The sequence below is a fragment of the Micromys minutus genome (assembly GCF_963924665.1).
Source record: "Micromys minutus genome assembly, chromosome: 32".
Lineage (NCBI taxonomy): Eukaryota > Metazoa > Chordata > Mammalia > Rodentia > Muridae > Micromys > Micromys minutus.
The window spans coordinates 7,361,221-7,388,143 of NC_137967.1; the positions used below are offsets into that span (position 1 = coordinate 7,361,221).

At 38.8% G+C, this 26,923-nt stretch overlaps 3 protein-coding genes across 6 annotated transcripts in view; 1 reads left to right on the top strand and 2 right to left on the bottom strand.

Annotated features, from left to right (window-relative positions):
* LOC308413593 (vomeronasal type-2 receptor 116-like) overlaps positions 1-26,923 on the bottom strand; it is a gene marked incomplete at both ends in the record, with an annotated part of 711,488 nt that overhangs the window by 477,109 nt on the left and 207,456 nt on the right. The gene's annotated exons all lie outside the window — the stretch shown is intronic.
* LOC308413775 (vomeronasal type-2 receptor 116-like) overlaps positions 1-26,923 on the top strand; it is a gene marked incomplete at both ends in the record, with an annotated part of 53,847 nt that overhangs the window by 11,996 nt on the left and 14,928 nt on the right. The window contains 2 exons of one of the 4 annotated variants that reach the window (XM_080908826.1): positions 246-369; positions 2,790-3,694. The exons of 2 other annotated variants lie outside the window; for them this stretch is intronic. In XM_080908826.1, the coding sequence (XP_080764952.1) occupies positions 246-369; positions 2,790-3,694 (1,029 nt within the window). Of the gene's footprint in view, positions 1-245; positions 370-2,789; positions 3,695-26,923 lie in introns of those variants that run through there. One more of the 4 variants, XM_080908830.1, reaches the window with a different exon arrangement.
* LOC308413780 (protein cornichon homolog 1-like) lies at positions 18,620-19,195 on the bottom strand. Its single transcript, XM_080908839.1, has one exon. It carries the CDS (start codon positions 19,131-19,133, stop codon positions 18,699-18,701), a length of 435 nt encoding a protein of 144 aa, XP_080764965.1. The 5' UTR covers positions 19,134-19,195; the 3' UTR covers positions 18,620-18,698.

Consider the following 26,923-nt stretch of genomic DNA (forward strand, 5'->3'; position numbering starts at 1 on the left):
TTTCTATAGATTTTGCACACAGCTCACTATAACCTCTTTTTCCTGAGTTAGTAGGTGTTCAGAAACTATTTTTCATTATCCAGTTTATTTCCAATATTCATGTGGTCATTAAACAAAGGACAAGATGAACATTCCTTCAGTTACTGTACATGAAAAAAAGCTTATTGAACTCAAAATGTGCTAATATAAATCATAAAAGAAATAGCTAAAACTCAATATCCACACGTGTCTAAATTCGTTCTCAGATGCCATCCTCGGTGTGCAGTGCAGATTGTAGTCCTGGATACAAAAGAATCTGGAAAGAAGGAATGGCAGCCTGCTGTTTTCTTTGCAGTCGTTGTAGTGAAAATGAAATTTCTAATGAGACAAGTGAGTGTTTGCTGCTCTGATAAGTCCTGCAAATATATATTCCTCTTGTTCTACACTGAAATAATGAAGTATAAAATATATATCTTTTCTAATTTACTAGTTATATAGAAACATACATATATATATATGTATATATGTACATATGTATATATATATGTATATATGTTTATATGTATATTATATATATAATTGAGAGAGAGGGAGCATTAACGTAATTCTGCCAAAAACATATAGAAGCACACATACCTTGTTTCTTACCCTACATACATCCTGAGTCTTTTTGAATTAATGGAAGACTACATTTTCACAAAGAAATACTTTAGAAAATAAAAATGCTAGTTGAGGCAATTCTCCACAAGATTTTCCCAATAATTAACTTATTATAAAAGTACATATATTTTCTATTCATTCACAATATATTAAAAAGAATTAATTTAGTGTTATTTCATGAATATCTCTGTCCAACCTAAAATTATGGAAACATGTACATATAGGAGTCTCTAAAAACCAAAACAATTATAGAGTACCTTAACTAAGTCATGAGAGTGCTAGGTATTCAACCTATGTACTCTGTAAGATTAATACAGAAGAGTAAAGTATTTGCAAATTTATGAGAAACTTCTAAGTATGTTTTATTCAGAGGACTATGTTCAAAGCCAGATGTGATCTGAATCCAGGATGTAGAGGGCAAGAGTTGACCCATGACGTACAATACACAAAGAGAATCATATCAGCATGTTACATACCACTCCCATAATTAAAATAATTATTTAGGGTTTACAAAATGCAGAAAGTTTATAATTAACTTTTCATTCGTTTGGCCCTTCATTCCATGTAATGAATGAAAGTTCTTAGAAGAAATGCCATGCCTGTGCAATGGTTCAATAGTTGAATCGTTCCTTGCTAAGGTTTACAATCTAAGCTTTTTCCCAAGGTGCATTGAACCAAGCAACCTACTCAGGAGATGTCTTTTGAAGTGATGAACTCGAACATATACTATGCTCAAAAATAATTTTTAAACTTCACTTAAATTGTTTTATATGTATAATCAAATAAGAATTAATAGTTACATTGATAGATTCCACAAAATTACCTAATATATTTTAGTACAGTAATTGCTTACATATGTGGAATGGGTAAGACATGTTCAGAACACATACGAGCAAATAATACCCCTGTATCTACATTTACATGCACTTGTGAGACACCTGACATGGCTGATGGGATCTGAACTCAGGTTCTCTTAGAGCAGAGTGTTCTATTCATACCTAATCCAACTTACTAGTCTTTTAGACAACTTATCAAATAATAGGTCTCCACAAATGCACTATTATAGATAAGAATTCTGAAAACCAACAAAGCACATCAGCATTTGCTGAAATGACATAAATATTAAGTGAAACTACAATCAGAATATATTGTTTCCATGATCTGGGTGACATCTTAGGAATGGGGTACTATTGCTTAAACTAACCATCTGGGTTACCACTCTTGCTGGAGAGATCCTCTGTTCTCTTTCTCATTCTGTTTGTCAAGACTGATTTCATCTCTGAGTGCATTCACAGACACTGAGTCCCCTAGGAATGGAGATGAGGCAAGGATTAAAGTGCTCAGCACTCCAAATAAAGAATCGAGGTGAACAGCTCCTGACTACAAATTATCTACAAAGGTCCTATTCACGTTCAATGCTAACATTACTGCATCTCATAAAAAAATTACAAGAACTTTTGTTTACTTACTGCATGATGATGATATTCTTAGGGATCATTTTTTAATGTTTTCTACTTTTCAAATATTAATTTTATATTCTCTCATTTTCTACCTTTTTCTAATAACTTATGATTGGAAATTGTAAACTGAATAATTCAATTGTTACACTTACATAAACAAACACATATATGCAGCCTGCCTGCTCAACTTGTATTTTTCTACGTCAGCAAGATTGAGCTACTAAATTCTCTGGTACCTATTACAGGTCTTGTCCCAGTAGAAGTCAGAGTCTCCATGGGTCACAGGGACTGAAATAATAGGAAAGTCAGTGATCTAAGGAAATGGTGGAGGGTTTTGTATTTATAAACTGTACCCAATTGCATTGTGGTTATGAATGGATCTTCTCTGACTTGAATAATCTGCTTGATATGAACTTAGAAACAACACATGCTTCAGAAAACTTTGCATTCTGATAACATAATAAATGATATAATCAACAAATTAAATAGATAAATAATTGCTTGGTTTGATTTTCCCTTAAATCCTTATGAACATTAAAAATTTAAAGCAATGCTGTGAAACAATGTCTTTCAAATGTATTCTCAATATCAAAAGCAGCATTGCAAGACATCTCTCAACATCCTCACTTGAAATACCTTGCCGATAAAATTCCTAAGGTAGCACTAACTATATTTTCCTTTGCACATCAGATATGGATCAGTGTGTGACTTGTCCAGAAGGCCAATATGCCAACCCACAACAGAACAAATGCCTTCAGAAAGATGTGATCTTTCTAAGCTATGAAGACCCCTTGGGGATGGCTCTTGCCTTACTAGCCTTCTGTCTGTCTGCATTCACAGCTCTGGTACTTTGGGTCTTTGTGAAGCACCATGACACTCCTATTGTGAAGGCCAATAACAGAATCCTCAGCTACCTATTGCTCATGTCACTCATGTGCTGTTTTCTGTGCTCCTTTTTCTTCATTGGCCATCCTAACAGAGTAACCTGTATCTTACAGCAAATCACCTTTGGGATTGTATTCACTGTGGCTGTTTCCACAGTTCTGGCCAAAACAGTAACTGTGATTCTGGCATTCAAAGTCACAGACCCAGGAAGGAAGTTGAGAAACTTCCTGGTATCAGGGACTCCCAACTACATTATTCCCATATGTTCGCTATTTCAATGTATTCTGTGTACAACTTGGATAGTCGTTTCTCCTCCCTTTGTTGATACTGATGAACACTCTGAGCATGGCCACATCATCATTGTGTGCAACAAGGGCTCGGTTACTGCATTCTACTTTGTCCTGGGATACTTGGCCTGCCTGGCCCTTGGAAGCTTCACTTTGGCTTTCTTGGCCAAGAATCTGCCTGACACATTCAATGAAGCCAAGTTCTTGACCTTCAGCATGCTAGTGTTCTGTAGTGTCTGGGTCACCTTCCTTCCTGTCTACCATAGCACCAAGGGCAAGGTCATGGTTGCTGTGGAGATCTTCTCCATCTTGGCTTCTAGTGCAGGGATGCTCGGATGCATCTTTGCACCAAAGATCTACATCATTTTAGTGAGACCAGACAAAAATTCTATCCAAAAGATCAGGGAGAAATCATATTTCTGAACAAATATTTCAGGAATTCTCTCAAATGTAAAGTTGGTACTTACCCACCAAATAATGGGTTTCTAATTTACAATCCCTCTCACTGGTTCCTCTAGTGATGTCTAGAAATATCATTTCTGCTGATCTTGTGTGCACTGTCCATAAAATCTTACACTCATTTATGTGTTTAATGTCCTCTGGGAGAACTAAAATTCTAAAATTATTTTTTTACAACTTTATTTAAAGAAGAGAGATACGTGTACAGATTTTTAAAAGCATTTGGCAATACTTTTAGAGATTTGATATCATGCATTGAAATCCCACTAGTTAGCATAAGCATAAAGTACATGTAGAACAGAATGTAACATGAAAACAGTCAGAGACTTCATGGTGTGTATAGATTAAACATAATGATCCTTGAATACCAAAGTGCTATTTTCCTAGTTCTTTTGCTATTCATAACTTAAGGTCTATTTGAACCACCCTCTGAGAGGATGCTATACACTTATTTTTTTTCCTAAGAAGGACTGAGGCTTTCACTATTTGGCCTTTGTTATTCTTGAGCTTAATATGGCCTGATTTCAGTGGCTAGTATCCAATTATCAGTGACTGCATATTATATCTGTTCTTTTGTGCCTGGGTTATCTCACTCAGGATGATATTCTCTAGATGCATTCATTTTCCTAGTAATTTCATAAAGTCATTATTTTTAATAGCTGTGTAGTACTCTATTATGTAAATATTCCACAATCTCCGTATCCATTCTTCTATTGAAGGACATCTTGGTTCTTTTGTGGATCAGAATTGAAGATCCAGAAATGAATCCTCATACATATGGTCACTTGATTTTTGAGAAAGGAGCTAAAAATATACAATGGAAAAAGTACAGCCTCTTCAACAATTTTTTTTTGGCTCAACTTGCAATCAGCATGCACAAGAGTGAAAATAGACCCTTTCCTATCTCCTTGTACAAAGCCCAAATGCAAGTGGATCAAAGATCTCCACTTAAAACCAACTACACTGAAACTATTAGAAGAGAAAGTGGGGAAAACCTTAGAACACATAGGCACAGGGGAAATTTTCATGAACCAATGGCTTGTTCTCGAAGACCACGGATCAAGAAATTGGACTTAATGAGATTGCAAATTCTCAAATTATTTTTACACTTTTAGTCATCATGTTGCTTTCATGGAGATTTTCCCTCCTAGCAATTTCCAAAAAAGGTGATATCGCTGTTAAATCTGTGAGCTCTTTTAGAAAGTAGGTTCCAGGACAGACCTGGCTTATCATAAAAACCATCTCTCAAATCAATCAATAAATCAGATAAACTAAAGAATCAACAAAGACAAAATCAGAACACATTCACTGGCTTCCAGTAGGAGTACATACATGACAAAATACTGTCTGGTTTATCAGCTGCTCTTCAAGATATTGGCCCATTGTCTAAAGAGGAAAGATTCTTTTTCTGCTTCCACATACTAACATATTATATCCAACTATGGACAGAAGCTGGGGACACCTACAGCCAGCAGAATTAGGGAATAATTGGTAGAAGGTAAGGTGACCCTAGGCGAGGACCTGCTGTCTCAACTAACCTCGACAGCCAAGAGTTCTCAGACACTGAGACAGCCAGGTAGCATGTACCAGCTGATATGAGGTCCCTGATCATATGCAGTATAGGACCGCCTGGTCCTCAGTGAGAGCAGACACACCTAAGCCCCTAGAGACTTGATCCCCAAGAGATTGGGAAAGTCTGAAGTTTGGAGACAGGAGATATCCTCTTGGAGATGGGAGAGGAAGTAAGGATTGAGGTATGGGATAGGAAAGAGTCAGGCCATAAACCATTAGGGGAATAACAACTGGACTATAAAAAAATACATTAAAGAATAATAAAATAAAATGAGCTTGTAGATAATTCAACCTGCTATTATACTGTAGTTCTGGATGGGATTGGTAAAACAAATGATATTTGACAAATCCAAATTTTTCTCATAGACTGCCCTCGATGTGCCCACCCAGTGGCACAGATTCATTCCAGTGTTCACTTGCACTGAGAGCAAACTTGCAGCACTGGCTCTGCAACCACTCCATCAACACCCAGAGATAGCCCAGCGCCCTGAGCTCAGTAACACACAATCACAGAGAAATCTCAATTCCCAGATGAGAAAACACACTCAGGATCACTGGACCTCTGCCACACTCCACGTCACAGTTGAGGCCACAACATCTTTACCAACACTCAGCATAGCTGGGAACCCCACAGGATCCATGGAAACACAAACCCTCACACAGCCAGAGGTATGAGTCCCTTCTAACTTCCACCTGAGCTCAGAGAAAACCTAGAGCTCAGGCTTCCCACCTACTCTTACAATAATCAGAGAAAGCTTTACTCTCAGGAGATCAGATAAAACAGATTCTCAGAAACGTCATCACAACAGAATTTGAGGATCCCAGACAGCTTGACTCCCAGGAACTCTAACACACATCTCAGAATCACGGGATAGAAGAATCACAGAATCAGAGACAGCTGCACTCTGAGTAGAGCTGATACAACCAGGATCAAAAAGGGGACAAGTTCCTGTCAGAGACAGTAAGGCTAGATAAAACCATAGATAACCATATGTGCGAGGCATGCACAAAAACCTAAGCAACAGAAACAATGGCTACTTAGCATAATCAGAACCCAGTTCTCAGCTACAGCAAGACCTGGATACCACATCATACCACAAAAGTCAAGATTCAGATTTATGTTCACATATCAGGATGATGACAGAGGACTTTAGTAAGGATATAAATAATTCTGTTAAAGAAATAAAACGCAGATAAATACACTAACACGTCAAAGCTCTTAAAGAGGAAACACAAAAATCCCTAAATGAATCCCAAGAAAACACAGCCAAACAGTTAATGGAATTGAACAAAACCATTCAGGTTATAAAATTAGCAATAGAAACAATAAAGAAATCACCAAGGGAGACAACCCTGGAGATTGAAAACCGAGGAAAGAGATCAGAAGTCATAGATTCAAACATCAACAAGAGAATACAAGAGATAAAAGGGAGCATCTCAGGTACAGAAGACACCACAGAAAACATTGACACAACAGTCAGAGAAAATGCAGGTTGCAAACAGCTTTTTTAATCCCTGTACTGCCTGGTATCCTTTGGAAACTTCTGCTTTATTGGGCAGCCAAGCATTGGAACACAGGTGAAGTCACTAAGTGCTGGGTCACTGAAGTTTCTTCCTCCCAGTGTAACAAGAGGGCGTTTCCATGGAAATAATGGATCAGAAAATAACTGATTGCCCTGGATGAACTCCCAATTACCCAGAAATCACTCAAACAACCAAAGAAAAACAAAACAAACAAACAAACAAAAACTTAGCCGTCTCCCTTTTCCCTGAACGAGGTGTAAAAACCCATCAAGTTCTCCCAGTTCATCAGACACTGTACCTTTTACCAGAACCCAGAAACCAAAAGGAGCTTAGTGCTTTTCTCCAAGTCTGCAGTTCATTCGAGTGCATTTCCCAGAGACCCTGGATCAGGTGGGTCAGCCCACCTTTCGATTATCCAAAAAAAAAAAAAAAAAAAGGCGATTTGGGCCAGTTATCTCCTTATGTGCCTCCCTGTTACTCTTGAGTTTTACAAAGAACAAACTCAGCTGTTTCGGTCCAAATTTAAAGTAACCGTTTATTAAATATTAAGTACTGACCAAGAGATGGATCTGGGTCAGAAAAATCCTCGGAGGTTACCAGATACAATATCCCGCGGTCACGTGTTTCAGGGATTTAGGCTATTATTAATTTAGCCACCGAACTTTCCCATAAGGGCTTGTTGCCTCAAAGAACTACAAGTCCCGGCATTCCTGGAAATTACCTTGTTGCTGGGCAGGTGATGCTTACAAGTTAATTTGGGAACAACGCAGAAAAGATCGGTTTACATTACATAACCAACCTCACTTTCACAGCTTTGGGGTGGAGGTGCCTAATGAGTGAAGTAAAGGGAGTTCAAACTTGCTCTGGTTTCCCCAACTTAGTGAGCGCAGGGTCACTGTTCACAAAGGGTAGGAGCAGGCGGATGAGTCGCCAGAGCTGAGGAGGTGGGTTCTTCTCAGTGCTGGATGGAAGACAGACGGTAGGCTACTGCAAGACAAGCCAAAGTGCTACCGAAATGCAAATCTCTGTGTATCTCGAAAAGGTCTGGTACAGTACTGGAAGACCGGACCAGGAATCACTATGCTCACTCTAACCCTTAGGGAGGCGCTTATGTAACTCAAGACTCAATGGCCAATCAGGGCCGTGAGCTGGACCTGTCAGTCAGAATAGAAGGCGGGATCTTCCGGTTGCCTAGCTGCAGCTTCAGCACTGTAGGGAGCAGAACAAGTTTGAAAAGTTGTGTTTCTCTAGCACTACTGCCCAGTGCTGTGAGGAAAGCTCTGGCGAGCTCCTAATTCAGGACGTGGTGACTGCAGGGTCACTGCCTACAGAAGGAAGGAGCAAGCACATGTGCAGAGGGAGCTGGTATGGTGGGGTCCCAGGGTCTGTGAGCTGTGGCCAGAAGTGGCTGCCTGTTCCTTCCCTTTTTGTCCTGGTTAATCCCTGAACCCAGCAGTGGGCTCTGAATAACTTCCCTATGAGGGCAGCATCTGCTCAGAGCATCTTGCACAGAGACTTGTGTGTAGAAACACCCTTAGCAGGATGTCAGTTTCAGAGAGGCCTCATTTCTCTTCTAAAAGTTACTAACCCCACTGTCATTTAACCTTTAGGTGTAAGACCGATTTGCAGTTAATTTTGGAGAGGCTGTAAAAGGCTCTCATGTTGGGTAGCACTACAGGATTAAACTGTGGGGTAGAAGAGTTGGGTTGATGATGTCAAGGATTTACCATTCCTCAGGAGATAGTTAGCAACACCAAGTAGAACTTAGCTGAGGGAGGAACGCCTCCTAAACACCCCACAGATAAGCCATATGTCAGCCAGACCTGTTAGAGGTTAGGATGCTAGGATACATATATTTGTTCAGTAGGACTGTCCAGAAAGTTTGCTTTAAATCATACGAAAGGAGACTGCTCTGATTTACAACCAGCAACTAGGCCCTTCCTCATATCAAAGAACCAGCCTCTAACATCAGCAAGGCTATAATTTAAATTCAATGGCTAAGCATATTGGCCTTTGAATCTATTGGCTAGCAAGCATGTGACAGGCCATGGGGACCAAAGTGTCAGGTGACTATCAGTCAGTTCATTCTGGGGCTTTTCAAGAATGTTCCTGCTTCTTCAAGAATTGTGGGTGGAGAATGGAACTTGGCTTAGCTTTGACCTAAGGCAGTAGGTGTAAGGCTGGTGAAAGCCCCTAGGGTCCTTTAATGTAAGAATATTCATTTTCTGTGTTTTTATGTATGTAGTTAATTTCCTCTGGCTGGGTTTTTAGTTTACACATTGTATAGGGCTGTGCTTGTTGTTTCTTAGTTTTCTTTTTGTTGTTTGTTTTGTTTCTGCTGCATCTTTTAATATTCCTGTTGTTGTTCTGTATCCTTGGTGTGTTATTATTATGTGGTATGGGGATTTTCTTTTATGGTCAAATATATTTGATATTTTGTATGCATCTTGTACCTTGATAGACATTTTTTTCATTAGGTTAGGAATATTTTTGTTTATGATATTGTTGAAATGTTTCAGGACCTTTGAGCTGATAATCTTCTCTTTCCTCTATTCCTATAATTCATGTTTTTTGTTTTGGTTTTTGTTTTGATATTTGGTTCCATCTTCATGCAATGTCTCAGAGTTTCTGGATGTTTTGTGCCAGTAAAATTTGTATACTTAACATTTCCTTTGACTAATCCATTTTTCTGTTTTATCTTCAAGGTCTGAAGTTCCCATTGGCATCTCTACTCACTGGGTGAACCTTGCCTCTGTCGTTTCTCCTGAACTCCTTCAGATTCTGTTTTATCAGTTCTGTGTCCATTTTTAGTTCTTCAGCAGTTTTGTGCGGTTCATTCAACAGCTTGTTTGGTTTTCCTTGGCTTTAGTTTAGTGATTTATTGTTTTCCTGCAATTGTTTGATTATGTTTTCCTGGATTTCTTTAGGGGATTTATTCATGTCCTCTGTAAGGACCTCTATCATCTCTGTATAGTTAGTTTGGGGATGTCTGTCTTGTGCTTTCAGCTAGTTTTGAATCCTTAGGACCTGCTGTGATAGGATAGCTTGGCTCTGTTGGTGACCTATTTCCCTTTGCTGTTGTCTAGGCGTCTGAGGCGATTATAGGTGTAGGTGCGGATATCTGGCTTGTGCTTGTTTTGGTGAGAGTTTTATTCCTCTGTTTATATTTGCTGTCTGGGTTTCAGAGACTGTGTTGGCTGAATTTTGCCACATTTACAGACCTACCTCGCTGTTGTGATAGCTGGTGTTGGAGAGTGGGAGAAAAGGAGTCCATGGAGAGATAATCTTAGCAATCCACAGGAGCTGCAGACAAAAATGAAGCTGACTCTCTTGTTCTCTCGTCAGTACTAGGAGCAGCAGAACTGTAGGGAGCCTTTTATTCTTTTAATTAATTTATTTCTTATATATAACTACACTGTAGTTTTCTTCAGACAGACCACAACAGGGCATCATATCTTATTACTGATGGCTGTGGGCCACCATGTGGTTGATCTCAGGACCTGTGGAAGAACAGTCAGTGCTCTTAACTGCTGAGCCATCTCTTCAGGAAGGCTTTCAATCTGTTGGGTCAGTTGCCCTGCATGCCACAGAGCCCTGGGAGGTCTTCAGTCTGTGGTTGACCAGTTACCCTTTGTACAGAGGAACTCCTGGGATGCCTTCAAGCTGTGATGTCTTCGGGGTGCAGTCAAGCTGGCATCATTTCTCAGTTGCCCTCTGTGCAGTAGATCTCCTAGGATGCCTCAGGCTGTGCTGTCTGATGCCCCTGAGTATAGTGGAACTCCTGGGATGCCTCAGGATGTGGTATCTTCAGAAGGGCAGACTAGCTAGCAGTCTGTCCCAGCAGAAAGGCCCAGGAAGAAGGGGAGTGGTATTCGGAGATTTTAGGGGGGTTGAGGTGATGGGTCCTGAATCCACTAGGCTCCCAGGGACAGCTGTGGGACGTCAGACTTTTGAAATATTTGAATGTTTTAAGGAAATCTCTCCAATCAGAATATCCCTCTACCCACCATACATTATCTACTCTGGACAAAAGAAAGAACCGAGGTGCATGAGGTGAGTGATGGTCTGTGAATTCTTTGACTTTGATTTTTGACTATAATCCTGTGTTTTTTTTTTTTTGTTTTTTTTTTTTTTTTTTTTTTGTTGTTGTTAAAGGACTGTTGTATTTATAGGCCTACCTTTGTGTCTCCTTTTATCAGTGGTGTTGTATACAATATGTTGTTTTACTAACTACAACTTAATTATAGTATTGTTTTTCTGAAAAAAAAAGATAGACCTTTACCTATTTCTGTTCTTTGAAAGTCTGCAATATTGTGTTATTAGTTCCTTCAGTTTTGGTTGGTTTGGGCACTTTCTGCAGAGAAAGTTTTAATTTATTCTTCTTGATTATAAAGGCTTTACTGTTCTTTGTTCTTGGGACATCTATGTTTTTCAGTCACGACAGCCTTCAATGTTTCCGTTTTTGCTTTTGAAGTTGTTGATATGCTCAACACGTTGGTTTGATTCTTTTAAAAAAAACATTTTTAAACACATTTTGTCTCTTTGTCCTAATTAGCTTCAATTGTCAACATTTTGTCTGAGGGAGCCTCAATTGAATGTGTATCCCCATCATAATGAATGGTTGCTGTGTTTGTGAGAACTTGTGTTGAATGGTGATGGGTGTGGAAAGACTGTTCTACTGAGGTTGGAAATATCTCTAAGTGGTCCTGGTCTTGATTATACAGATTCCTGAGCATGAGGCAGTTCCCAAAGCAGAGAGAAACCCAGATAACAATGTCTACCCATGGTTTTGGTTCCTTCATTTTGTAGCTTGAATTTCTGTCCTAAGCTCCCAAAGTGATGAACTGTGATCTGATGGAAATTGTCCATACGAACCCATTTATTGCAGGAGCTGTTTATGGTTAGAGGTTCTAATCACAACAGCAGAGATTCAATTAGGACAAAATGTAGCTGAACAGTGATCTTGTTCCCAGATAGATGTGGAAAGTAGGACTTTAGATGGTCAAAGACAAGTTGGACATGCAGCTTACTTGGCTGTTCTTCATGACATGGATAGTTGGAGAGTTGATAGTAATGGAGGTAGAGTACTTCAAGGCCAAATTATTTCTGCTTAAATACACTCCAGCAAAAATTCAGCTGGAAGAAATCTGGTTGATATTTTTGCCCCAATTTTTCTTATTGTGCTCATGCCCTGAAATACTGGGTGAGTCAGAATTTGGAGGAAGTGAGCTGATTCCATACAGTGACTATTCAGGGTATTTGGTGGTTATTACAAAGGGCACATTTACAAGTAGAGTGAAAAAAGCAACTAGTGGTGCAAAAGTAAAACCAAAGTCTGTGGTTGATGGAGAAATACAGCACTATTAGTCTCCATGGCAGTCAAGGGATGAAACAGGCAGTTTCCAAGGTGGTTCTAACCATTAAAAAGAAGGCCTTTCCTCTCCATTGGAAGCCTAAGAAGGTTCACAACTGGTCACCCTCTCCTGATAACACATTACCAATTATAATGAGTATGCAATGACCAGAGTCCCAGGAAGCAACTAAATATACAACCTGTTGCAAATGTGGCCCAAGCATAACATCATCCATCACAACTTAACCGGACTTGGCAGGACCACTTATGTTGTACTTGTTCTGGAAAGAAGAAAGATGACATATGTAATGCCATGAACTCTTAGTGTGTGAATTAGTGGCTCACTTATTCCAGCCGTCTATGTTTGACAGAGTCAGAGTTGCACTAAGGAAACTGTAAGTTTCCTGCATGAAACTGGGAGGTTGAAGCCTGAGTTGCATGTTGAGAACACAAGGTGTTGATCTGTCTAAGCGATGAGACATCAGCCATGGACAGCTGTGTGTAGGGATGGAAGTAACCAAAGAGGAAGGTTTCAGAGATGAAGGAGTCCATCCATGTCCTTTGAATGTGAAGCTGCTAGAGTATGAGACAGATCTACAGGGTTTGGTGTTGGTCCTGCTGGGGTTCCGTCTCGTGTTGGTTCAGTATTCTCTCGCTATGAGACAGATCTACAGGGTTTGGTGTTGGTCCTGCTGGGGTTCCGTCTCGTGATGGTTCAATATTCTCTCGCTATGAGACAGATCTACAGGGTTTGGTGTTGGTCCTGCTGGGGTTCCGTCTCGTGATGGTTCAGTATTCTCTCGCTATGAGACAGATCTACAGGGTTTGGTGTTGGTCCTGCTGGGGTTCCGTCTCGTGATGGTTCAATATTCTCTCGCTATGAGACAGATCTACAGGGTTTGGTGTTGGTCCTGCTGGGGTTCCGTCTCATGATGGTTCAATATTCTCTCGCTATGAGACAGATCTACAGGGTTTGGTGTTGGTCCTGCTGGGGTTCCGTCTCGTGATGGTTCAATATTCTCTCGCTATGTACCCAGTCCTTTCACTGGAATAGAAATGGGTATTCTGTGCCACTGTATGTTGGAAAGATCTAAATTGATTTCTGATTGTACAAGATGTGTCAGGCAAGAGACTGCCGTGAGTGTCAGTAGAGACTTAGGACATTTGAACAGGGTACAAGCTGTTGCAGAACATGGGAATCACTGAAGTTAGACTACAGCATTTTCATCACGGGATGACCATGAACTCATGGTGACCAGAGTCAGAATGCAGTCAACTGAATGAAAATCTCCCTGTCTGGGATGATGGCTTTGAACACTCATCTGTCTTTAATGGCTCTTTGCGAAGAGCATAGTGAAGCTCCTGTAAGAGGAGCCTTTCTAGATGAAATTCCTCTTTCAGGATAGGATTGGAGAGTCCACAGATCCATTTCCTAGTCTCTGTGTCTCCTGGTTTGTAGTTGAAATTGATCAGTCAGCTTCTCTCTCCTGCTGTCACCACTGTAGACTCCGTCCCTGACCAAATGTAATAGTGTAGAAGCTATTGCTATCCAGCTCTACACGATTTTTATATCCTACTGTTGTATAGTTTTAATTTGGTTGTTTTTGTTTTTGAAGACACGGTTTCTCTGTGAAACCCTGGATGTCCGATAAGTAGGTGTGTAGACTAGAATGGACCCAAATTTAGAGATCCACCAGTCTGCCTCTTTTGAGCAGGGATTATATATGGATCAAAATGCCTGGGTTTGTTCTTTTATGGGCCTGGAACATGTGTTTTTGCATATAACACATATGTGCTGTTGATTTTGCGCTTCACCCACATCTTGAATCATGAGATTTGCCACAGAGTATTATTCTAATTCCCAGGATGATATTCATAATGACTGAACCATCGAATTCATTTGATCTTAAGAGTGATACATTCTTCCCATGTGTTGTGTTTGTTTTGAGGTTTTTGAAGGACTGTAAGTGAATGTGCACCTCTGTGAGCCTTGTCATCACAGTAGTCAAAAGACAGCCTGGGAACTCCCAGACCTGGAGTAATGAATAGTTGTGAGTTCCTATGGTAAGTACTGGCAACTGAGTCCTGATGTATCGAACACCACAAGAGCTATGAAGCCGTGAAGCATCTCCCCTGCACCTGTGTTGTTTCTTCAAGATCAGCATTTACATAGGTGATGTTCACATTTATTCACAGTAACTTTAATCATATATTGAATTGCCATAAGATCTTATTAATGTTACAATTTAAACTGGGGAATTTCAGGTTCTGGAAATATAAATACAGAACAAAAGAGAAAGTTTATTCTTTATAGAAAATTCAATAAATCCACTGAGGTCCTTTCTTCTTTGTTTTGTTAGTTTGTTTGTTTTTGGATTGATTTTTGCAGCAGGTACAGGGTCATAATAGGTTCCACTGGGTTTTCTGGAACTTGACTAATAGTCAGGCTGGCACCCAAGTCAGTGAGACGCACCTGCTTCTACCTGGTCAGTGTTGACATTAGAAGAGTAAGCAAATGCGTCCAGCTTGCTCATAGGTTTCGGAATTGTTTAGACAGATTCTCGGTAGTGTTAATATCTTTGCTTCTCCGTCTTTCTCTTTCTGTCTGTCTCTGTCTCTCTGTCTCTGTCTCTGTTTGTCTAACAATCTGTTAATTGGCATTTCTTTTGCTAGGCTGTATGATATTCAAAGGGCACAGCAATGTCAGGAGAACATGGTAATTTGCTTTTTTTCTAAAATGATTTGATGATTATGGCAGAATTTCTCTGTCCTGGGGTAAGTGTGGGAATCATCAGAATTCTATGAATGTTTGTCAGTGAAGTATTCATTACAGTGTTATCACTATCACGCTTTCTGTTGTACACATGTGTGGGATGTTCTAGGATGCATTGACCTATGATGATGTTCACGTAGACTTCACTCAGGAAGAATGGTCCTTGCTGGATCCATCTCAGAAGGGACAATACGAAGATGTGATGCTGGAGATCTACCAGAACCTTGGAGCTATAGGTAAAACTAATTTTTTTTTGAATTTTAAGATAAGGTGGGGGAACAACTGTTTTTTGTTATTATTGTTGTTGATTTGCTTTTTTTTGTTTATTGATTTCTTTCTCCAATCTTGAATAAGAATGTAGAAGAATGAGTTGAATAAAGCTGGTAAAATTCCAGGGTTTCCTGAAGATAATGGATTATTGACTAATTTTCCATATTATATATTTTAGGCTTCTATTGGGAAGTCCCCAATATTAAAGAACAGTGTCAAAGTGATAGAAATCATGGCAGGTAATTCTTTGTGAAACCTAATTCAAATGTGCTTCTGAAGTAAATTTAATGTGTTCTAAAAGTATTAAAGATCAGCAACATTTAAATATTCATAGCTTTAGGTGTTTTGATGAGTACTAAATTCTCAGGAAGCCATGGACCTCAATGTCCGGTAGCTGATTTGTGTTTGCAAGGTATTCCTCCATGACAGTATTGAACAGAAGTAACTATTTGAATCATATGACCTTTAGAACTACACTGCAGAATGGCCTTTTCCATCACCCTCATACCATTCAGATATTGTAAAGTTTATACAGACTGAATAGGTGATATGTGTATGTCCAAAACGTTCTTTTTAATAAGAAACTAGTCCATAGTTGTCACGCGCCCACGCTTCCCGCTGCTAGGAACAGGCGTGCAACAAACAAACAGATTCTTCTGCGGATAACCTTTATTGTACAGCACTTTGAGCAGGGGGCTTCTTGAGCAGGAAACTTCTCTCTGAGCCGGGACTCCCTACCGGGGTCTACTGTATAGGCGACCTCTCACACGCAGTCCCCCACGTGCGATCTCTCTGTTCAGTCTCTGTCCACACGGGACCTCCTGCAATCTCTCCTATCGGGTCTCTCTCCACGTGGTATCTCTCTGCCATCCCTCCACGTGGGGTCTCCCGCAATCTCTCCACTATCTTCCTCTTCTCCTCACGTGGGGGAGAAAATGTACTGCTATATATGCCTAGGAGACTCGTGTCACTACCTGATTGGTGCGCCCTCCAGTAACTCAATAGTATGCCCCGAGAGCGGGCTATGATGTATGTGGCACATGCACATTAAGTCTCTTGGCTGGGCAACAGCTCTGTTTGCTGAGTTCTCGGCGGGAAGCCGGCGCCATGTTTGGGTGTGGCACAAAGGGCTCCCTACACATAGTAAAGCTACTCATACACTTGTCTTAATTTGATAAGGTCAGTGAGAGGGGAAGTTTATGAGAGTGAAGAATGTTGTTGGCGAGAAACCTTAATCTCTACAATTCATGTCTATGAGGAACAAAATCAAACTGTGTGAATAAAAGGTGGAAACCCTTTATTTGTTAATTTTTAATAAGTATATCATGGACAAATGGACAGATCATGGAAACAGAAACTGAACAAGGACACTGTAAAACTAGCAGAGACATTGAAACAACTAGAATTAATAGATATCAACAGAACATATCATCCTAAAGTAAAAAAAAAAAAAATACACCTTCTTCTCAGCACCCCATGGCACCTTCTCGAAAATTGACCACATAGTTGGATGCAGAATGAACCTCAATCGATACAAGAAGATTGAAATACTCCCATTCATCCACTCAGATCACCATGGTCTAAGGATGGTATTTAACAACAACAAAGACAACAAAATCTTACATACACATGGAAACTAAACAACACACTGTTAAATGATAGCAGGGTCAAAGAAGAAATAAAGAAAGAAATTAAGGATTTTCAAGAATTTATTGAAAATGAAAACACATCATACGCAAACCTATGGGATGCAATGAAAGCAGTAATGAGAGAAAAACTCATAGCCCTGAGTGTTTCCAAAAAGAAACTGGAGAGAGCATACATCAGCAACTTGACAGCACAGTTAAAAGTTCTAGAACAAAATGAAGCAGATACACCCAAGAGGAGTAGATGGCAAGAAATAATCAAACTTAGGGCAGAAATAGACCAAATAGAAAAAAAAAAAGAACCATCAAAAGAATCAACAAAACCAAGAGCTGGTTCTTTGAGAAAATCAACAAGATTGATAAACCCCTAGCCAGTCTAACTAGAGGGCATAGAGAGAGTATGCAAATTAACAAAATCAGAAAGGAAAGTGGAGACATAACAACTGAAACTGAGGACATTCAGGAAATCATCAGATCTGACTTCAAAAGCCTATATTCCACACAGTTTGAAAATCTGGAGGAAATGGATGAATTCCTAGACAGATACAAGATCCTAAAGTTAAACCAGGACCAGGTAAATTATCTAAATAATCCCATAACACCTAAATATATAGAAGAAGTCATAAAAAGTCTCCCAACCAAAAAAGCCCAGGTCCAGATGGGTTCAGTGCAGAATTTTATCAGACATTTATTGTGGACATAACACCAATATCCTCCAAATTATTCCACAAGATAGAATCAGATGGAATACTACCTAACTCATTTTTGAGGCTACAATACCCTTGTTCCTAAACCACACAAAGACCCAACAAGGAAAGAGAACTTCCGACCAATCTCACTTATGAACATTGATGCAAAAATACTCAACAAAATCCTTGCAAAATGAATCCAAGAACACATCAAAACTATCATTCACCATGACCAAGTAGGCTTCATCCCTGGGATGCAGGGATTTTTTTTTTTTTTTTCTTTTTTTTCTTTTTTCTTGGTTCAAAGTTTTATTGTGCTGCACTGAAGGAATAGCGGGGCGGTTACACATTCTCTCACTCACTTTTGAAAATCTAAAGTACTTGCAAATTCTTAATACCTCGACCACTGGATTAGAACAGTAAGCATTAATAACCAATTTCTTAGTAAATAATGTCTTACAAATAAAAACCCATTTAAATAGCTTTAAATGCATTCTTTACAGGTAATTCAGCATGTGTATATCACTTAGGCTTAAGAATTGAGGCAAGCATATTACTCTGATGGAACGAGGAGACGTCTCTCATGCAATACACGGGGGTGATCAGTCAGCAGGGACCGAGCCCCTCTTCCTGTTGTGTCCATACAAAATCATCTACAGTGTAAGTGGGAAACCTACCATGTTTCCCACGGGTCAGATATATACTTCAGTTCACCAGAAGCACCTCATATCTACAGCTAATTTATATTTAGATGGCATTTCAATAAAACCAAAATGAGCCCAACAAGTCCTCTAAACAAAGCTTCCAACTGAGGGCGGTCAGTAATTAATGCAATCACTCGGAGAGTTATGGCTGTTCCTTAAGAGTGCAAGTTCAACCTGTCAACACCAGAGGTAATCATTTTATATTAATTTATACGTAATTCCATTGAAATTCTTTATTCAAGTAGAACATATGAAAACAGTCTTTCCACAAGCAAAAGAAAAAAATGTGGAAACATTTAAAAAAATAAGAAGTCATTTTTTTAAAGTAACTGATCAGATTCCATAGGCTACTCTTGGAAACAGGACCTTGCTGGATAGAATCCCTTCATTGGTGGCGTTTTGCATGCACTTAACTGGACCGATTCTTCTGCTTTGTTCTAAGAGCTCACCAGAACATAGATCATGCCGTATAGGTAGTAAAAAAACGCTAGGAGGTAAAAAGCTAGTTTGCACCATCCTTCCTTCTGACAGTAGGCTAGAATGTCTGCATTCATGATAGTCGTTGGGGCATAGAGGCCAGGACCGCTCATCACTGGTCTACTAATGTATCTATTAATATGGTATGCCAAAAGAGGCATGTTGAGGCCCAGTGTAAGCCACTCTGCTGCACAGAGAAACATGACACAGAAGAAAGCATGGATGAGGTACTCTGGAAGCACAAGAGGATTCAGGGTATTACACTGGTCTATAGGGTTCTTGTAGTCAGTCTTCAGCTCATCAAATGCTATGATGTGCCAGATGGCGAAGAAGATGAGCGCAGCGGTTAGCAGCAGTGCCAGCATATAGCAGAAGGCCTCGAAAGTCAACGCCATGGCCGGGGAGGAGCTGACGGGCACGCTTGGGCCAGTGGACAAAGGCGGCGCACGGCCCTCTGGGTAAAACCATTCACTACCCCTGGCCTCAGCCTCCACCGCCGCGGGGGCCTCCTCCCGGCACGCCTGCACCGCAGGGATGGTTTAATATAATCCATCAATATAATCCACCATATAAACAAACTCAAAGAACAAAATCACATGGTCATCTCACTAGATGCTGAGAAAGCATTTGACAAAATTCAACACCCTTCATGTTAAAAGTCCTGGAAAGAACAGGAATTCAAGGTCCAAACTTAAATATAATAAAAGCAATATACAGCAAACCAACAGCCATCATCAAACTTAATGGTGAGAAACTTGAAGCAATCCCACTAAAATCAGGGACTCGACAAGGCTGCCCACTCTCCCCCTACCTATTCAACATAGTACTGGAAGTCCTGGATGGAGCAATTAGACAGCAAAAGGACATCAAGGGGATACAAATCAGAAAGGAAGAAATAAAAACATCACTCTTTGCAGATGACATGATAGTGTACTTAAGTGACCCCACAAATTCCACTAGAGAATGCTGACAGCTGATAAACAAGTTCAGCAAAGTGGCTGGATACAAAATTAACTCAAACAAATCAGTAGCCTTCCTATATTCAAATGACAAACATGTGGAGAAAGAAATTAGGGAAAAGTTCCCCTTCACAATAGTCACAATAACTATGAAATACCTTGGTGTGATTCTAACTAAGCAAGTGAAGGACCTGTGTGACAAGAACTTCAAACCTCTAAAGAAGGAAATTGAGGAAGTTCTCAGAAAATGGAAAGATCTACCATGCTCATGGATTGAAAGGATCAACATTTTAAAAATAGCCACCCTACCAAAAGCAATCTACAGATTCAATGCAATCCCCATCAAAATTCCAACCCAGTTCTTCATTGAGTTGGAAAGATCAATGTGCAATTTCATCTGTAATAACAAAAGACCCAGAATAGTGAAATCCATCTTCAACAACAAGAAAACATCTGTGAGACTCACTATCCCTGACCTCAGGATTTATTACAAGGCAATTGTGCTGAAAACTTCATGGTACTGGTACAGAAATAGGCACGTGGATCAAAGGAATAGAATAGAAGATCCAGAAATGAGCCCTCATGTATATGGTCACCTGAGTTTTGACAAAGGAGCTGTTTATTCAATGTTTATTCAATGGAAAAAGGACAGCCTATTCAACAAATGGTGCTGGTCCAACTGGCACTCAGCACGCAAAAAAAATAAAAATAGACCCTTTCTTATCTCCTTGTACAAAGCTCAAGTGTACGTGGATCAATGATCTCCACATTAAACCAGATACACTGAAACTATTAGATGAAAAAGTAAGGTAAACCTTAGAACACATAGGCACAGGAGAAAATTTTCTGAACAAAACAGCAATGGCTCATGCTCTAAGTTCAAAGATTAACAAATGGGACTTAATGAGATTGCAAAGTTTCTGTAAGGCTAAAGACATTGTCAAGAAAACAAAACTGCAGCCAACAGAATGGGAAAAGATCTTTACCAACTCCACATCAGATAGAGGCCTAATATCCAAGGTATACAAAGAACTCAAAAAGCTAGACACCAGAGAATCAAACAGCCCTATTAAAAATGGGGTACAGAGCTAAACAAAACGTTCTAAATTGAGGAATATCGAATGGCTGAGAAGCATATAAAGAAGTGCTCAACATCCTTAGCCATCAGGTAAATGCAAATCAAAACAACCCTGAGATTCCACCTCACACAAGTCAGATTGGCCAAGATTCAAATCTCAGATGACAGCAGATAATGGTGAGGCTGCGGAGAAAGAGGAACACTTCTCCACTGTTGGTGGTGTTGTAAACTGATACAACCACTCTGGAAATCAGTTTGGCAATTCCTCAGAAAATTGGACATAGTACTACCTGAAGATCCAGCTATTCCACTTGAGGACAGATACCCCAGAGACACTCCAATATACAACAAAGATGCATGCACCAAAATGTTCATAGCAGCTCTATTTATAATAGTCAGAAGCTGGAAAGAACCCAGATGTCCTTCAGTAGATGAATGGATACAAAAATCGTGGTACATTTACACAATAGAATACTACTCAGCCATCAGAAACAATGACTAATCCAAATTCTTAAGAAAATGGTTGCATCTAGAGATTATCATCCTGAGTGAGATAAACCAGTCACAAAAGAACAGACATAATATGCAGTCACTGATATTGGGATGCTAACCCCAGAGGCTCGGACTGCCCTGAATCACCTCACAGACAGTGTGAAGTTCAAGAAAAAAAGAATATGAAACAAAAAAAATCAAACAAAAAACAAAACAAAACAAAAAAAAACAAAAAAAAAAACAAAACTCATCTTGCTCAATCCTTACACACCAAGAAAAAGTTGACGAATTCCGGCTTACCTCCTGTTTTACATGTACTTTTTGCTCGTTGTAACTAGTAAGACCTTAATGCAGAATATCAAACCTTAAAAAAAAAGAAAAAAAAAAAAAAAAGAAAAAGCCAAGCACTGACACAATTGTATTCATATACATTTATGCAAAAATGTTTAAAATTTTTTTCTTTTATCTTTGTTTTTTAAAATAAAGTTTAAAAAAACAAAAAAGAAATAAAAAAGGAAAGTTTAATTGACAAAAAAAAATAAGATAAGTTATCTATAAACTAACATCCAAGAATTAACAGGTTAGAAGTCATTATTACTTTTTTAATTTGCTTTCAGGATTACCCTTAAAGATAGGTGTCAGCTCTTGACAGCCCCACAAGACATTTCCAGGCTGTCTTCTGGTTGCTAATTTTCAGGTAAAAAAGTGCTTTGTGCAGTTATTACCAGGACTATATATTGCTTGTCTCATACGTTAGATGTAAAATTTATCTGTGTGCTGATTGTTCTCTATTTCATTGATATAATTTCCCCTCTCTGCTAAACATCACTATTCAAATAAAATGCTTTGTGTGTATTTCCATCAAAAAAAAAAAAAAAAAAAAAAAAGAATTACATGACCATGAGCATGAAAGAAACTTATAGAACTCCAAATTGATTGGACCAGAAAAGAAATTCCTCCGGACATATAACAGTCAAAATGCCAAGTGCCCAAAGCAAATAAAGAGTATTAAAAGCAGTAAGGGAAAAAGATCATGTAACATGTAAAGGCAGAGCAATCAGAATCAAACCTAACTTCTAAACAGAGACTATGAAAGGTAGAATAACTGGACAGACATCATGCAGACCCTAAGAGAACACAAGTAAATTATTGGTGAAAAACAAAATACAAGGAGGTAAACTACATCCTAGTAAAAACAATAAAATAACTAAGGAAGAAAACCAAAAGAAGAAAGACATACAGGCACAATTCTACTTCTAAAAGCAAAAATAGCAGGAAACAGCAACCACTACTCCTTATTCTCTTTTAACATAAATGGACTTGATTCACCAATAAAAAGGTATAGGCTACCAGACTGGATACATAAACAGAAATCAGCATATTGCTACATACAGAACAACTCATCTCAGAGACAAAGACAGACACTATCTCAGAGTAAAACATTGTTAAAAAAACAAAAACAAAAACAAAAAACCTTCCAAACAAACGTCCCCAAGAAGCAAGTTGGAGTCGCCATTCTAATATCGAATAAAGTAGATTTTCAAGCAAAAGTTATCAAAAAAAGACAAGAAAGGACACTTTTTTATGAATTATAGGAAAAATTTTTCAGGAGGAACTCTCAATCCTTAACATATGTGCTCCAAATACAAGAGCACCAATATTCATAAAAGAAACCCTACTAAAGCTCAAAACATACATTGTACCCTACACAATAATAGTGGGAGTCCCTCACACCCCACTCTCATCAATGGATATATCATGGAAACTCAAACTGAACAAGGAGACAGTGAAACTAGCAGAGGTTATGAACCAATTGGAATTAATAGACATCTACAGAACATATCCTAAAACAAAAGAATACACTTTCTTCTCAGCACCTCACAGTACATTCTCCAAAATTGACCATATAATTGGTTACAAAACAAGCCTCAATAGATATAAAAAATTGAAATACTCCCATGCATCCTATCAGATCATCATGGTGTAAGGCTTGTCTTTAATAACAACAAAGACAACACAAAGCTCATATGCACATGGAAACTAAACAATGCTCTATTAAACTATAGCAGAGTCAAAGCAAAAATAAGGAAAGAAATTAAGGATTTTCTAGAATTTAATGAACATGAAAACACAACATACCCAAACCTATAGGTGGCAATGAAAGCAGTACTGAGAGGGAAACTCATAGATGTGAGTGCTTCCAAAATGAAACTTGAGAGAGCATACACTAGCAACTTGACAGCACAGTTAAAAGGTCTAGAACAACAGGAAGAAGATACACCCAAGAGGAGTAGACAACAAGAAATAATCAAATTTGGAGCAGAAACTGACCATATAGAAACAAAAAGAACCATTCAAAGAATCAAGAAAACAAAGAGCTGGTTCTTTTAGAAAATTAACAATATTGATAAACCCTTTGCCAGACTAACTAGAGGGCCAAAAGGGAGTATCCATATTATCAAATTTAGAAATGAAAATGAAGACATAATAACTGAGACATAGGAAATTTAAAAAATTATCAGATCCTACTACAAAAGTCTATACTCAACAAAGCTGGATAATCTGGAGGAAATGGATGATTTCCTAGATAGATACCATACACTAAAGTTAAACCAGGACCAGGCAATCCATTTAAATAATCCCATAAAACCTAAGGAAATAGAAGCAATCATCAAAAACCTCCCAACCCAAAAAATCCCAGGTCCAGATAGGTTCAGAATTCTATCAGACATTTATTGACAACCTAATTCCCATACTTTCCAAAATATTCCAAAATAGAGTCAGAGAACACTACCTAACTCATTTTTTGAGGCCACAATAACCCTAGTTCCTAAACCACACAGAGGCTCTGCAAGGAAAGAGAACTTCAGACCAATCTTACTTATAAACATTGATGGAAGAATACTCAACAAAATCCTTGTAAACCAAATCCAAGAACACATCAAAATGATCATTCACCATGATCAAGTAGGCTTCTTCCCTGGGATTCAGGGATGGTTTAATATAAGGAAACCCATCAACGTAATCCACCATATAAACAAACTCAATGAAAAAAACCACATGGTCATCTCACTAGGTGCTAAGAAAATATTTGTTGGCAAAATTAAACACCCGTTCATGTTCAAAGTTTTGGAAAGAACAGAATCCAAGGCCCATACCTAAATATAATAAAAGCAATATGCAGCAAACCAATAGCTAATATCAAACTTAACAGTGAGAAAATTGAAGCAATCCCATTTAAATCAGGGACTAGACAAGGCTGCCCACTTCCCCCTACCTATTCAACATAGTACTGAAAGACTTGGCAGGAGCAATTAGACAGCAAAAGGAAATCAAAGGGATACAAATTGGAAAGGAAGAAGTAAAAACATCAGTGTTTGCAGATGACATGATAGGGTTTGTAATTATCCCAAAAATTTCACCAGAGAACTTCTAGAGCTGATAAACAAGTTCAGCAAAGTGGCTGAATATAAAATTTTCTCAAACTAATCAGTAGCCTTCCTCTACTTAAAGGACGAACATGCGGAGAAAGAAATTAGGGGAAAATACCCTTTACAATAGTCACAAACACTATAAAATACCTTAGTATTACTCTAACTAAGCAAATGAAGGGCCAGTATGAGAAGAACTTCAAATCTCTAAAAAAGGAAATCGAGGAAGATTTCAGAAAATGGAAAGATATCCCATACTCATGGAATAGAATGATCAATATTGTAAAAATGGTTATTTTAGCCAAAGTTATCTATAGATTCAATGCAATCCCCATCAAACTTCTAACACAATTCTTCATAGTGTTGGAAAGAGCTATGTGCAATTTCATCTGGTATAACCAAAAATCTAGAATAGCAAAATCCATACTCAACAACAAGAAAATATTTGTGGCCATCACCACATTTGACCTCAAGCAATTTTACAAGGCAATTGTGTTAAAAATTGCATGGTACTGGTACAGAGATAGGCACGTGGCTCAATGGAATAGAGTAGAAAACCCAGAAAATAGCTGTCCCATATATAATCTCTTGACTTTTGACAAAAGAGCTGTAAACATTCAATGGAAAAAGGACAGACTCTTCATCAAGTGGTGTTGGTCCAACTGGTACTCAGCCTGCAGAAGAATGAAAATAGCCCCTTTTTAACACCTTGTACAAAGCTCAAGTACAGATAGAACAACGATCTTCACATTAAATCAGGTACACTGAAATTATTAGAAGAGAAAGTAGGGAAAACCTTAGAACACATAGGCTTAGGAGAAAATTTCCTGAACAGAACAACAATGGCTCGAGCTCTAAAGTCAAATATTGACAAATGAGACTTAATGAGATTCCAAAGTTTCTTTAAGACTAAGGACATTGTCAAGAAAACAAAACAGCAGCCAACAGATTGGGAAAGAATCTTACCAAGCTCACATCGGATAGAGGCCTAATATCCAAGGTATACAACAAACTCAAGAAGTTAGACTTTTGTAGCAGGATATGATGAATGTATACATGAACTAAGAAACAAATAACTAGAACAAAAAGTTCAGGATACCCAACAAACAATTCATTGAACCTGTGAACCTCAAAAAGAAGGAAGGCCAGAAGTTGGATGCCTCTGTACTTTTTAGAAGGGAGAACAAAACACTCATGAAAGGAAATACTGGGACAAATACAGGAGCAGATTGGAGAAAGGATCCTATAAAGACTGCCTCACATGGGGATCCATCCCATATGAAGCCACTAATCCCATGCATTATTGCTGATTCCAAATAGTACTTTCTGGCAGAACTCTGATATGGATGCCTCTCCGAGGCTCTGCTAAAGCCAAAATGACATAGTCGAGAATGCTTGCAGCTAACCATGGAACTGAACACAAGGACTCCAATGAAGAAGCTACAGAAATGACTGATGGAGCTGAAAGGTTCTGCAACCCCATGGGAAGAACAAACTTACTAACTACCCAAACCCAACACACCTCACACGGACTAAAGCATTAACCCGTGAGGTTAAATGAGAAACCCATAGCCCCAGGTGCATATGCAGCATAGGATAGCATTCATGGCATCTATGGGAGGAGAGAAATTTGGTCCAGAGAAGGTTCCTATTCCAGTGTAGAGGAATGCCAAGGTGCTGGGAAGAAAGAGGGTATTTGGGAGAGGGAGGGCCTTTATGGAAGTAATATAATGAAGAAGGGGGAGGTGGAATTGGGGGAGAGAGTATAACATGTAAAATGTAAATACAGAGAATATTCAATAAAATAATGCAGAAAAGAAAGTAAGTCCTACTTGAAGCTAGACTTCAAGCAACGTCTGTCCCTTGAGTGGTGCTGCTTTTGAGCTCCCGTTGTCAACAACAGAGTGCTAGTGATTTCCTCTCTAACCTAAATTTATCTTCCTTCTGGATAAGTCAGTTGCCATTCATCTACTTGCTTTATACCTCCCTGAATTCTACTACTTTTGTGTCATCTTCTTAGCCATTAATCATCCTGGGATTTTTTATTTCTTGCCAATTTACTACAATCGGGAGGAATTAGATTGCATTTATTTCAATAAAACCTTCCCTAATAAAAAAAAGAACATAAGACCCATCACTTCTCTAATGTAAAATGATCAAAAACAAAGATAATGAACAATGGATGGGTCAGCACAAAGAACTAATTAAAAAAAACTGAGGATCAT

What these genes read in the sequence shown, in the direction of transcription:
- LOC308413780 (XM_080908839.1), bottom strand. Translation starts at nt 19,133, where the DNA reads ATGGCGTTGACTTTCGAGGCCTTCTGCTATATGCTGGCACTGCTGCTA.